The following is a 12,881-nucleotide window of genomic DNA, read 5'->3' on the forward strand; positions in this document are numbered from 1 at the left end:
GTAGCAGAGTACATACTGGTTTCATAGTGTGCCTTTCTGCATTAGTAGTTTACTAAGTGCTTTGTACATAGCAATCAATAATTATTTGTTAAAAAAATCAATGGTATATTTAATTCAGTGTTCAAAAAGTTCATGCTAATATTAACTATGTAAAAATCTTTAAGCTTGTAAGATTTTTGAGTAGCTTATAGTGTCAGCATCTGCTCCACCTGGGTAGCTGAGGAAGCTCAGTCAGTCACCCTGGGGGGGGAATTTTCTATCATTATTTGCAGATTAGAATGGAGTCTCTGGGGAGGTCCCTGCTGTGTGTTTATCCAGCAATTGAGGGAACATGGCGTGATTGTACCCATTACTGTGTGAAGAATATCCAAATGCCTTCTTTAGACGGTTGTTCTTCTTGCTACTTATATATTAAAAGCAATTATGTGATATTGTAATGAATTATGTTGACAAGCTTTCATTCGCAAAGCTGCTTATCTATGTACATTATTTCTGACTGGAAAACTTATTTTTTTTCCTGCCTGTCTGAATGAATTGCTCGCCACTGGTGACTTATGGCCTGTTTCATCGATTTTCAGTAATTAGATGGAGCAGTATGAGGTAAATATCTATGCACAAAAGCAGGGATTCTAAATCGCATTCTGCAAACCACACATTTGATGGTGCAGTTAGCCCATCTCCTCAAAAATGTTTGTGGTGAAGTTTCCTTGAAAAAGCTTGGGCTTAAAGCATGTCACTTAGATGACAGATTTAGAAAGAATTTCGGTCATTACAGTGAGAAGTCCACTTTGGCTCAGTCAGGCTAACCCGCTCCAAGGGTAGGAGAGGATAATTCACCAGGTGGTGCGTCTAATGGACATCATCTCAGTGGATGAGGGAGATAGAGAGAGCCTGTGGTTCTTTTAAATGCATTGATTTCTCTGCGGAGTAGCATTCAAATATGTAACTGATCATGGACTCCAGGTAAGTGATGATGGACTCCCCTGGTTGTAGAATTGCTACCGGGTGTTCAGATGTCTCAGGCAAGGAAAGCAGTGAAAACAGAGGCAAAGGAAATCCTTGTGGGATTCACTCATCTGGTTTCATACTGAGTCACTGTCTCACGGGGATGAAGTACCGTTGGAGTTCACTCTTGATCTTGATAACAGGGAGAAAGAATTATGCGCTGTTAAAAAGAAAGATATCTGTGGAAAGCGGGGGATCCCTTGAAGATGGTGTTTTATAGAACTGCTATTTTATGGCTCTTATATCCTTTCCATGCATTATTTAACTTCTTTTAGTCTTTGCTGAACATGGATACTGCCTAGGTTGGTTTCCAGCAAGAACTGCATTGAAAGTTGGTGAACTGAAAACAAAATAACTTTTTATGCTATAAAGTACCTCATGATATGTGACTGTAGGTGAAATACAGGAAGGTCTCAAGCTCACACCATTTCTCTGAATGTGCTACTTTCGTTTCTGCATATGACAAACTACTCTCTCTTTTACATGTATATAACTATGTATGTTTTATATGTACATATCATATATATCATATATATCTAGATAGATATATATAGTCCCTACTTGTGCTCCTCTACTCGGGACTATAGTACCTATATAGTTGGTACTATATATTCGGTACTATATAGATACTATAGTCCCAAGTAGGGGAGAAGAAGTAGGGAGATCTACAGAGTAATATCTATCTATCTAGACATATGTGACTTTTACAGAGAGATTTTATATGTAGATAGACTATTCCTCTCTGGATTACATATAAATTTATTAAATGTCACATAATACTTTATGTTCTCTAGTTAGAAAAGAGACCAGGTCGATTTTTCATTTCTTTCTTATCATTTCCCCTTTAATTAATGGTTTTATCCTCATATGGGGACTCTTCCAGGCCTTTCTTTATGACACCAATAAATCTCACTGCCTCTTTCCCATCTGTTCTCTCCACAGTTTTCCTTCATTCCATGATCCATGTCATTCCAGTTTCCATTGCTGCCCTTCTCAGCATTCCGTCTTCTTGTTTCTTCTGTCTGCTGTGCCTAAAATTAACTTGAAAACATGAACCATCTTCAAGACAAATCTATGGTGTTCTTTACATTAATTTTATAAAAGTACACCATAATCAAAATGTGGAACACCTTGACTACCAGTCACTGGGGATATGGCCAAAGGTCAAGACAAATATACTCTGGCCTTTTAAAATTCATACAAATAATGATTCCATTTTTATTTAAAATGCTGCTTTTCTTATTTGATTAATTCTTGTGTTTTGCCTGAGTTTAGTCAATTATGTAGAAATGTACAAATTAGCAACTAATTAAGGACATAACTTGGTATTCTGTTTTGGTGCTGACCTTTCTTTTTTTTTTTTTTTTTGAGACAGAGTCTTGCTGTATCATCAAGGCTGGAGTGCAGTGGTACAATCTTGGCTCACTACAGCCTTCACCTCCCATGTTCAAGTGATTCTTATGCCTCAGCCTCCCAAGTAGCTGAGATTACAGGCGTGCACCACCATGCCCAGCTACCTTTTGTATTTTTAGTAGAGATGGAGTTTTACCATGTTGGCCAGGCTGGTCTGGAACTCCTGACCTCAAGTGATCCACCTGCCTTGGCCTCCAAAAATGCTGGGATTACAGGCATGAGCCACCACATCCAGCCATAATTAAATTTAGTTGAGGATATTGAAGATGATGTAATGGGATGAAATAAAAGCAATTCTGGATAAATTATATATGTTTTAGGAATAAATGGTAGAAGTCTAATGAATTTGTCCTATATTACAAACAGGAGTGTAATAGTTTAGTGCATTCCAGAGAAGAAAAATAATAGACTATTACATTAATTTAATCAAAACCAATTGTGCATTTCAAAAAAGATAAAGACATGAATGGAATTTGAGTATACTTCCATACTTGCAAAAATGAATTTAAAATCTAACATGACTCAGTAAATCAGCTATGATTTCCTGACAGGGAGAGTTGGGGAGGTGTAGAAAAAAGATGGAGAAGGAATTAAACAGTAGAGAAGATTTTAGAGAAACGAATACTGAGTGACTCCAAAGTAATCCTGGGATTTTTGTTGTTGTTGTTGTTCTGATCTATTCCTATTTATATTTCTTGGAGAGACATGATACATTTGACCACTTCATTTCAGCATGCAATGTAAAATAATAAGAGCAACTAGCCTGCTAAGAACCGAAAGCCAGATGGTGTATATGTGTGTCATGCTGAGTTGATGGTTTGGAAGTGCCAGCTCTGCAGAATGGCTGGAGTCGAGTAATACTTCAAGGTAATCCTGCTGAAGATCCACTTGTGCATCTCCATATAACTTTTACATTTTTAACAGTTAAGTTAATGAATTTTAAGTTGCAGTGGTCAGCAGGATTCATGCAGGCAACAGAAAAACACACATAAAATGTCTGTAATGGGATTTGTTAACTGTCAGTTCAAATCAAACTCTTATAAAGTGACAGAAACCTCAAGTGTTTTAATAGTATTGGCAAACTGCTTCTTAAATAAGCAAATAGCCAAAAGTGAGTTTATGCTTCTTTCCTGAGAAGGATAGACTGTTTCATCATTTTTAGAGATTATCTTTTGAGGACTAACCAGTGTGAGTCAAAGAAATAGTAGCATAACCCAAACATGTCCTCTTTGTCTCCTTGTGTTTTGAAAATAGGAAAAAATGGCTGGGTGCGGTGGCTCATGCCTGTAATCCCAGCACTTTGGGAGGCCGAGGCAGGTGGATCACGAGGTCAAGAGATTGAGACCATCCTGGCTAACATGGTGAAACCCCATTTCTACTAAAAATACAAAAAATTAGGCGGGTGTGGGGGCAGGCACCTGTAGTCCCAGCTACTTGGGAGGCTGAGGCAGGAGAATGGCATGAACCTGGGAGGCGGAGCTTGCAGTGAGCTGAGATCGCGCCACTGCACTCCAGCCTGGGCAACATAGTGAGACTCTGTCTCAAAAAAAATAAAAAAAGAAAATAGGAAAAAATCATTTTGTAGTACCTCCTTACCCTGACCTCCACGTACACTCTTTGGGGAAGTCTTCTTAGCAGTTCAGGTGAGGTGGGGGCCGTACTATAGTCCCAAGTAGGGGAGAACGAGTAGGGAGGTCTACAAAGAGTGACAGGTAATAGTGAGGGGACTGCTGTGTTAGATGACACCATTGGGTAAGAAGATGAATCAACTGTAGAAAAGTATAAGACTTCATTTGTACATACTGTTAATTATATAAATCTGAGAAAGTGTTGCTTAGACTACTACATTTAGATTTGCAGAAATTATTTTGTTTTTTCACTCTCCTAGAATTTGAGATTCTGTTTTTCCCTTTTTTTCATGTTAAGCTTCCCTCCTATTCCTATTTCTTTTCTTTTAAGTCTTTATAAAAGCAACTGTTTCCCAAGAATTAGTAAATTACTTATTTATACAAAAAATTGTTGAGTAATTTAGTTAAATTAGTTTCTTTTTCCTCTATTTTGAAGGTCTGATATTAGGTACATCTATATTTAAGATCATTATGTCTTCCTGATTAATTGATTTTTTTATCATTATGAAATGTTCCTCATTATTTTTGGTAATATTCCTTATGTAAATAGACACTTTTTTTTTTTTTTGGACGATGTCTCCCTTGGTCACCAGGCTGGAGTGCAGTGGCATGATCCTGGCTCACTGCAACCTCTGCCTCCTGGGTTCAAGTGATTCTCCTGCCTCAGCCTCCTGAGTAGCTGGGACCACAGGCGTGCACCACCATGCCCAGCTAATTTTTGCACTTTTAATAGAGATGGGGGTTCACCATGTTGGCCAGGATGGTCTTGATCTCTTGACCTCGTGATCCACCCATCTCAGCCTCCCAAAGTGCTGGGATTATAGGTGTGAGCCACCGTGCCCTGCTGATAGATACTTTAAAAAAAATTAAAGTTATCTTTTTATTGAGATGCTGGCTATCCTGAAGTTTGTGAAGTAGGAAAATCTAAGGTCTCACAAAGAAAAATATATCTCTACAGTGTTGCTGACTATGAAGGCTCAAAAGAGAAAAAAGTGTTCCCTACTGTATGCTTAGCTTGCTCTGGAAACCTATTTAATAAAAAGAACTTTTGGGGCCGGGTGTGGTGGCTCACACCTGTAATCCCAGCACTTTGGGAGGCTGAGGCGGGTAGATCACGAGGTCAGGAGTTCGAAACCTGCCAGTCTGGTCAACGTGGTGAGACCCCATCTGTACTAAAAATACAAAAATTAGCTGGGTGTGGTGGTGCGTGCCTGTAATCCTAGCTACTGGGGAGGCTGAGACAGGAGAATCGATTTAACCCAGGGGGCAGAAGTTGCCGTGAACTGAGATCTCGCAACTGCACTCCAGCTTGGGTGACAGAGCGAGACTCTGTCTCAAGGAAAAAAAAGAACTTTTAAATTCAGGGGTACATGTGCAAATTTGTTACACAGGTAAATGTGCATCATTGGGGTTTGTTGTACAGATTATTTCATCACCCAGGTATTAGCTTGGTACCCATTAGTTATTATTCCTGATCCTCTCCCTCTTCCCACCTCCACCCCTCAATAGACCCCACTGTGTGTTGTTCCCCTCTCTGTGTCCATGTGTTCTCATCATTTAGCTGTCAGTTATAAGTGAGAACATGCTGGAAACCTACTTTAATGTTAGTGTAGTTACTTCAGCCTTCTTATGGTTAGCGTTTGCATTCATTTGCTTTTAACCAACTTTACATTTATACTTACATGCTTTTTTTTTGTTTTGGTTTGGTTTTTAAAATCCAATCTGATAATCCCTGCCTTTGCATTGGAGAGCTTAAATCATTTATATTTAGTGTAATTACAGACATTGTTGGGTTAAGTCTGATATCTTATTTTAGTTTTCTTTTTGTTCCATTTATTCTTTCTTCCTTTCCCCCAATTTTTGACTTTTTCCTGAATTAATTTAATATTGCTAATATTTCATTTTATTTCCACTATTGGCTTACTAGCTATGGGAGACAAAATTTTTTAAATGGCCCCCAGAGATGTTTCACACTAATGTCAGGAACCTGTGAATATGATGAGATATAATTCCTTTCATTGTGTTATGATATATGGCCTTAAGAAATGAACACTATCCAGGTGGGCTTGATTATATCACATGTGTCTTAAAGGCAGAGAGCTTTTTCAAGCCAATGAGAGATGAGGAAAGCAGAAAGGAAAGTCAGAGATCTGAAGCATAAGAAGGATTCAACATTCTCTTGCTGGGTTTGAAGATGGAAGGGACCATGTACAAGGACTGGAGAACAGACACAAGGAGCCGGAGTGACCCTAGCCAACAGCCAATAAAGAAACACGAATCTTAGTCTCACAATGTCAAGGGACTGGATTCTACCAACCTGAATGAGCTTGGAAGTAGATCTTTTCTTTTGGCCTCCACGTAAGGGCCTAGCTTGGCCAACACGTTAATTTTGGTGTTGTGGTACCCTAACCATAAAACCTAGAGTAACCTTCCTGGGCACCTGACCTACAAGCTGAGAAGTAATATATTGGTGGTGTTTTAGCTGCTAAGTTTGTGGTAACTTGTTATGCAGCAATGGACAACTAATACATTAGCTGATCCCCTCTATTCTTTTAATGGTTGCTCTGTGGTTTACAATATGCATATTTAACTTATCACAGTCTGCTGCCAACTAATATTATACAACTTTATGTGTAATGTAAGAACCTTACAACTATATACCTTCCATTCTTTCTTGTCCTTGGTGCTGTTGTTATTATAAATTTTACTTCTAAATATTCTTAAAACCTCACAAAATAGTTGTATTTTTGCTTTAGTTAATAATAGTTAATAAATGTAGAAATTAGAAAAGTAAAAGTCTTTCATATTTATTTTCATATCTATATTATCCACATCTATTTTTCAGCAATTGTCATTGATCTGTATAGATTTCCATATATAATATCATTTCTTCATTCCTCTAATATATCCTTTAGTGAAAGTCTAATGATATTTAATTCTCTCAGTTTCTGTTTATCTGAAAAAGTCTTTCACCTTTGAGAGTTTTTTCTCCATTATAATACTTAAACGATATTGTTTCTTGGCTTGGATCATTTTACACAAGAAATATGTGTTAATTCTTTTTGTTCTGTATGGTGACATGTTTTTTTCCCTCCAGTGGCTTTAAAATTTCCATCTTTGTCAAAATTTTATGAAATTTGATTACACTGGGGATTGATATGGTTTTCTTTGTGTATACTCCACTGTTGAGCTTCTTGGATCTGTGGGTTTATAGTTTTCCGAAAACTTCGAAAAACTTCAGCCATTATTTCTTCAGTTTTTTTTTTTCTACCTGACCTTTGGGTCTCCAATACACATATATTAGACTGCTTGATATTTTCTCACAGTTCACTTAGATTGTTAATATTTAAAGTCTTTCTTCTTTCAGTGATTAATTTTGGAAAGTTTCTTTTCATGTATTCATGTTTTCTGTGTATTCAGTTTTTAATCTTTTCTTTTTCGGTGTCTAATCTGCTATTATTTCCATACAGTGACTTTTTGATTTCAGATTTTTTTTAACTTTTGAATATTAACTTTGATTCTTTTTAATGTCTTATTTCTCTCGCTATTTTTATGTCTTCCTTTAACTTTTTGAACTGATTTAATTTAGTTATTTAATGCACTTGTCTACCAATTCCAATATTTCTGTTATTTCTACATCTGTTTTTATTGAATGGCTTTTATTTTGGTTAAGGATATTTTTCTACTGCTTGACATGTTCAGTAATTTTTATTGGATGATGGACATTGTGTGTGCTATGTTGTTGAATGTCTGGAATTTGTTGTCTTCCTTTAAATAAAGTAGAATTTTGTTTTTAATAGGCATTTAAACTACTTGTAGATCAGCTTTTTTTTGTTTGTTTGAGGGCTATTTTTAAGTATTGTTTGGGTGGATCTATGTTAGCCTTTATTCCAGGGCTATGTTAGTGCCACTATTTAGGCATGAGACTTCTTGGGTCTCTACTGAATGCCTGTTGTAGCCAGTAAGGCCTCTTCTGTGTGATTAGTCAGAACTGGAATACATCTCTATCCTGAATGAGCTTTGAGAATTGTTTAGCCTATTGCTTGTAGTAGGTAGACTTCTAAAATGACCCCCAAAGACATTCACCTTTGTGTATTCCCCTCCAATTGAGTTTGGGCAGGATGTGAATATGATTATTCTTGTAACTACATTACTTTATGTGGAAAAAGGAAAATTTTCTAAGATGGGCTTGATTTCATCTGGTAAGCCCTTTAAAAAGAGATTTATCTGACTGATTACTGAGTAAAAAGTCCATTATCTGAAAAGCCTGGTTCATATATTTAGTCCAAATGTCTAGTTGTTTATGGTGTGAAGCCAAACCTGGTCCAGCTACTATATCATGGAGTTTTTAGGTGAACAGTTGTAGTGAATTAACTTGTCCTTGGAGGGTATCGCAATAGCTTTAACCAGAACTTTCTTTCTTGGACTTATCCTCCATCATGTTTCCTTGCTTTCCAGGCTGCATAAAACAATTAAGTGGTCTCCAGGTATTTACGCTTTATCAGTACCAAGGCAATATTCTATTTCCTCTGCCTATAAACAAAAATCCCACAGAAATTTTACATGTAATGCAGTAACTAGGCTTTTTGAGCTTACCAAACCCTATTTTTTAGTCAATCTTTAAAACTAAGGGATATTGAATTAGAAGGGAAGGATTTGAAAGAGGCTAGCCAACTATATTTCAAAAGAATAAAAACCACTCTCTTTAAACTTTTAAGTTATTTGAAAATATTTTACACCAGTGAAATATAGAGAGAATAATACAATCAATTTCAGTATGCCAAATAACCAACTTAAGAAATAAAATATTATTTGTACAGTTGAGGCCCTGTGCAGATAATATTTCCTCCAATCTTATCCTTCTCTCTCTAGAGGTACCTTAATGCAATATTATTAATTCCCGTGCATTTCTTCATGTATTACTTCATATCCCTGCATCCTTAAATTTATCTTTGCATTTTTTTTTGGAATTGATTTTAATTGTCAGAATTCTTTCCTGGTTTCCTTTTTTTTTTTTTGGTTTAACATTTTGTTGTGAAAATAAAATGTTTATATTTGTTTAGATTTCCATTGTATGAATATAACACCATTATTTATCCAGTCAACTATTAAGAAACATAGTTATTTCAACTTTTTTGAAGCAATGAACACTCAAATTAACCTTTGGTAGATATGACTAGTACACATGTATGAGAGTTTCTGCAGGGAATGCCCTTTATAATTATATCACGAAATAAATAGAGTATATGCATCTTTAAGTTACTATAGATGGTCCACAACTCAGAATTTTTGACTTATTATATTTCGACTTTATGCTGGTGTGAAAGTGATCGCATTCAATAGAAACCATACTTTGAGTACTCATGAAGCCATTCTGTTTTTCATGTTCAGCACAATATTTAATAAGTTACATGATATTTTCAACATTTTATCATAAAACAGGCTTTGTGTTAGATGATTTTGCCCAACTGCAGGCTAATGTGTGTGTTCTGAGCACATTTTAGATAGGCTAAGCTAAGCTATGCTATTCTATAGGTCGGGTGTATTAAATGCATTTCCAACTTAAGATATTTTCAGTTTACTATGAGTTTATAGGGAGGTAGCTGCATCATAAGTTGAGGAGCATCTGTAGATATTGTCAGTTGTTTTTCAAAGCGGTTGTCCAGATTTGCATTCCTACCATAAGCTTTCTGGTTGTTCTACATCTTTGTAACACTTGGTATTGTCAGAATTAAATTGTAAATAATTACACTGGTGAGAAGTGCTACCTCATTGTGGTCTTAGTTTGCATTTCCCTGGTTGTTAGTTACCTTTTTATGTTTACTAGCCAGATTAGCTAGTAATGAAGAATAATGAAGATTATTCTTCTCTGGTAGGGTCACTCCAGTTTAATCAAACTCCATTAGGGCCAACATAGAGATTCAAACATCTAAAGTCCTAGGATATGAAAAATAGAAAGATATGAATAGGAATATATGAAAAATAGAAAATAGAACATTTTTCTAAGTATGAAATTATTCCCTGAGTCATTTAAGTTATTTCTAGTTATCAAAACATGACTCTTGCCAACACTTCTATTGTGTCGTTCTCAATTGTGGCAGTCTTAGCTTCTTTTACTCTGGCTTTTCTGGCTGCAGAAAGAATGACAGTAAACCTTAAGTCACTGAAGCTAAAGACAGGCTACGTTATGAGGAAACAGAACATTACTCTGCCTAAGACTGACTAATAATAGTAAGATTTGATGAACTCCAAAAAGCCTAGGTTAACAATTTCTGTGTTCTAGTGCTATGCTAAGTGATGGAACTAAATACTTTTTAGGATCCTTCTTCCCTTGTGAGGACCCTATCCACAGAGCTTTCACAGACTCTTTCTACTGCCAATGAGGAAATTTACCAAAAAAGGTCCTTGCTATCTTTTCTAAAGAGGCAGTGAGTAAAATTGTGTCTTTTACAAAGATATCATGTGTAAACTATTTTCAGTAGAAAAAAAGCCAGAAAAATTTTCCTGAATCTATCCTTGGTGCTAATTGGGTATGACTTTGTGTGCAGGGGATACATTTTCTGCCCTTTCCATAATTTGAATGATCATCTGTCTAGCTGCATTACAGTATGCTGCCTGCAGTGTTCTCCTTTGCAATAGTCCAAGTAAATAAAACATAGCTGATCTAAATGCTTCCATTCATAATTGATTTGGGGAATGTATAACCTGTAGTTTTTTTGGGGGGGGTGGCGGTTAGAGAAATTGTATGGGTATCTCTGTTTATATTACTTTGGAAATATTTTATTTCATAAATACTAAAAACCTGAGTAGAAGGTCATTTAGTTCAAGTTTGACAACAGAAACTTGTTTCATATCAGCCTTAATTATTACATTCAGTCGATTTTTTTATGACTCAAGGACCCACTTCCTACCACTTCCTTTGATAGAAAAAATATCTAAATGTAAGAGATGAAAGCATAGGAAAGTTTTTCACATTTAGACTGAATTGTCTTGTTATTCAGACAGTCCTCACCCTTTTGTTTTCGCTTCTTAGATATTTGTTATAACTCACTAGTTATATTGACTAGTAGAAACCATAGATGTGATTTAGACATGACATAGTAGAAACCATGACAAACCATAGACATGATGCTTTAAAATAATGGCCCTGCCGGTTTGATCATTGATACTTCTTTCTGATGGGCCCTATTTAGATGTGTGTGTGCATGCATGTTTTGCACTTGTCCCGAGGTGAGTGAAAATGGAAGTGGTGTTTTAAAGATGAACTTTCTGTATAAAAGCAAGTTGTAAATGTCTGTTCTCTATTTCTAGGAGCAGCTCTTTAAAATATGCTTCTGATCCTTTCTTATCAGATGTCATGTTGTACACCAGCAGCTCATTTGCTGTTCCACAGCTTGGGTCTCCAGATCTTAATGACTCATACCGGCTGTTGTCCCCCTACAGGTTATCCAGGCTGTCTTTTTTGGCATCTGTGTGCTGACTGATCTTTCCAGTCTTCTGACTCGAGGAAGTGGGAACCAGGAGCAAGAGAGGCAGCTCAAGAAGCTCATCTCTCTCCGGGACTGGATGTTAGCTGTGTTGGCCTTTCCTGTTGGGGTTGTGAGTATGATGGAGGATGCATTTAGCCACAAAAGAAACTTGGCTCTTATTTCAGACTTCTAAGAGAGAAAAAAAGAGTTCATTATAAGAGGTTTCTGTATTATTAGTTTGCTGGAGCTGTCAGTACCACAGATGCGGTGGCTTAAACAACAAACATTTATTTTCTCGTAGTTATGGAGGCTGAAGTCTGAGATGCAGGTGTCCACAGGGTTCGTTTCTTCTGAGGCCTCTCTTCCCTTGGCTTGCAGGCAGCGCCTTCTGACTGTGTCTTCACACGCTCATCCCTCTGTGCCTGTCTTTGCCTAGACTTCCTATTTTTATAAGGTATAGCAGTCATATTAGATTAGGGCCCCCTAATGACCTCATTCAACCATATATAATCACCTCTTGAGAAACCCAGTCTCCAAATACAGTCACATTGCGAGATTCTGGGGGTTAGGGCTTCCACATATGAATTTTGCAGAGGACACAATTCAGTCTATCAGTTTCTTAAGCAGCCCAAACTTGAAAGGTAGGATCCTTGGGTCAACCAGGCTTTTGAACTTGGGAGAGGAGATCAGTATTAGCTCATACTTCTTCAGTTACCCAGCTGTGCCATTAGCTACTATCACTGAAGTAAATACCTCTTAATGTTTGGGTCTGTTTTGACTTCATTGATTTTCATTGTTTTCAGTTAGATTCTCTTCATAACTCAACTTCCTTCACAAGTCTGTTAATTTTCCATTGTCTGCACATAAACCATGTTTTTTTAAAGGCCCTCAGAGACCCTACAGATTTTAACCTCTGCGTAGCCAGGAGAAGAGAACTCATATATATCACAAACTGTAAAGATGAGTAAGAAGTTGTTATTTAATTCAAATTCAGACCTTTCATTTGCCAGCTGATTTTGGGGAAAAACAGAAGTCTCAGTGATGTGGTCTAGCACATGCACCAAGTCCATTGTAGGAAGAATCAGAAAGTTGATCATAAGTCCTTCCAGTGGATTACTCATATTTGTCAGGTTTGTAGCTGGTAGAAGGCCCTACATGCTTGCTGTAAGACCAATTAGTAGACACTCAGATGGTCACTGAATTGCTTTTTCTGTGTGCCAAATTATATTTTCCTGGATGAAATAAATAGCCCTTAACCCTGAGAAAAACACAATGGCCAGAGAGCATTATAATTTGTTCACACTCCTCATTCCCTCATCCTTGTCCTCTGAAAACTTAAATAAATGAGTACTCAGATTGAAGCTAA

General features: G+C 36.8%; 1 protein-coding gene across 8 annotated transcripts in view; it reads left to right on the plus strand.

Annotated features, from left to right (window-relative positions):
- AIG1 (androgen induced 1) overlaps window positions 1–12,881 on the plus strand; it is a 285,077-nt gene that overhangs the window by 64,425 nt on the left and 207,771 nt on the right. For 6 of the 8 annotated variants that reach the window (XM_031012219.2, XM_055392061.2, XM_055392059.2 and 3 more), the window contains one exon: window positions 11,490–11,645. The exons of the other annotated variants lie outside the window; for them this stretch is intronic. In XM_031012219.2, the coding sequence (XP_030868079.1) occupies window positions 11,490–11,645 (156 nt within the window). The remainder of the gene's footprint in view (window positions 1–11,489; window positions 11,646–12,881) is intronic. 8 annotated transcript variants of the gene reach the window in all.

This window comes from Gorilla gorilla, chromosome 5, assembly GCF_029281585.2.
Source record: "Gorilla gorilla gorilla isolate KB3781 chromosome 5, NHGRI_mGorGor1-v2.1_pri, whole genome shotgun sequence".
NCBI lineage: Eukaryota > Metazoa > Chordata > Mammalia > Primates > Hominidae > Gorilla > Gorilla gorilla.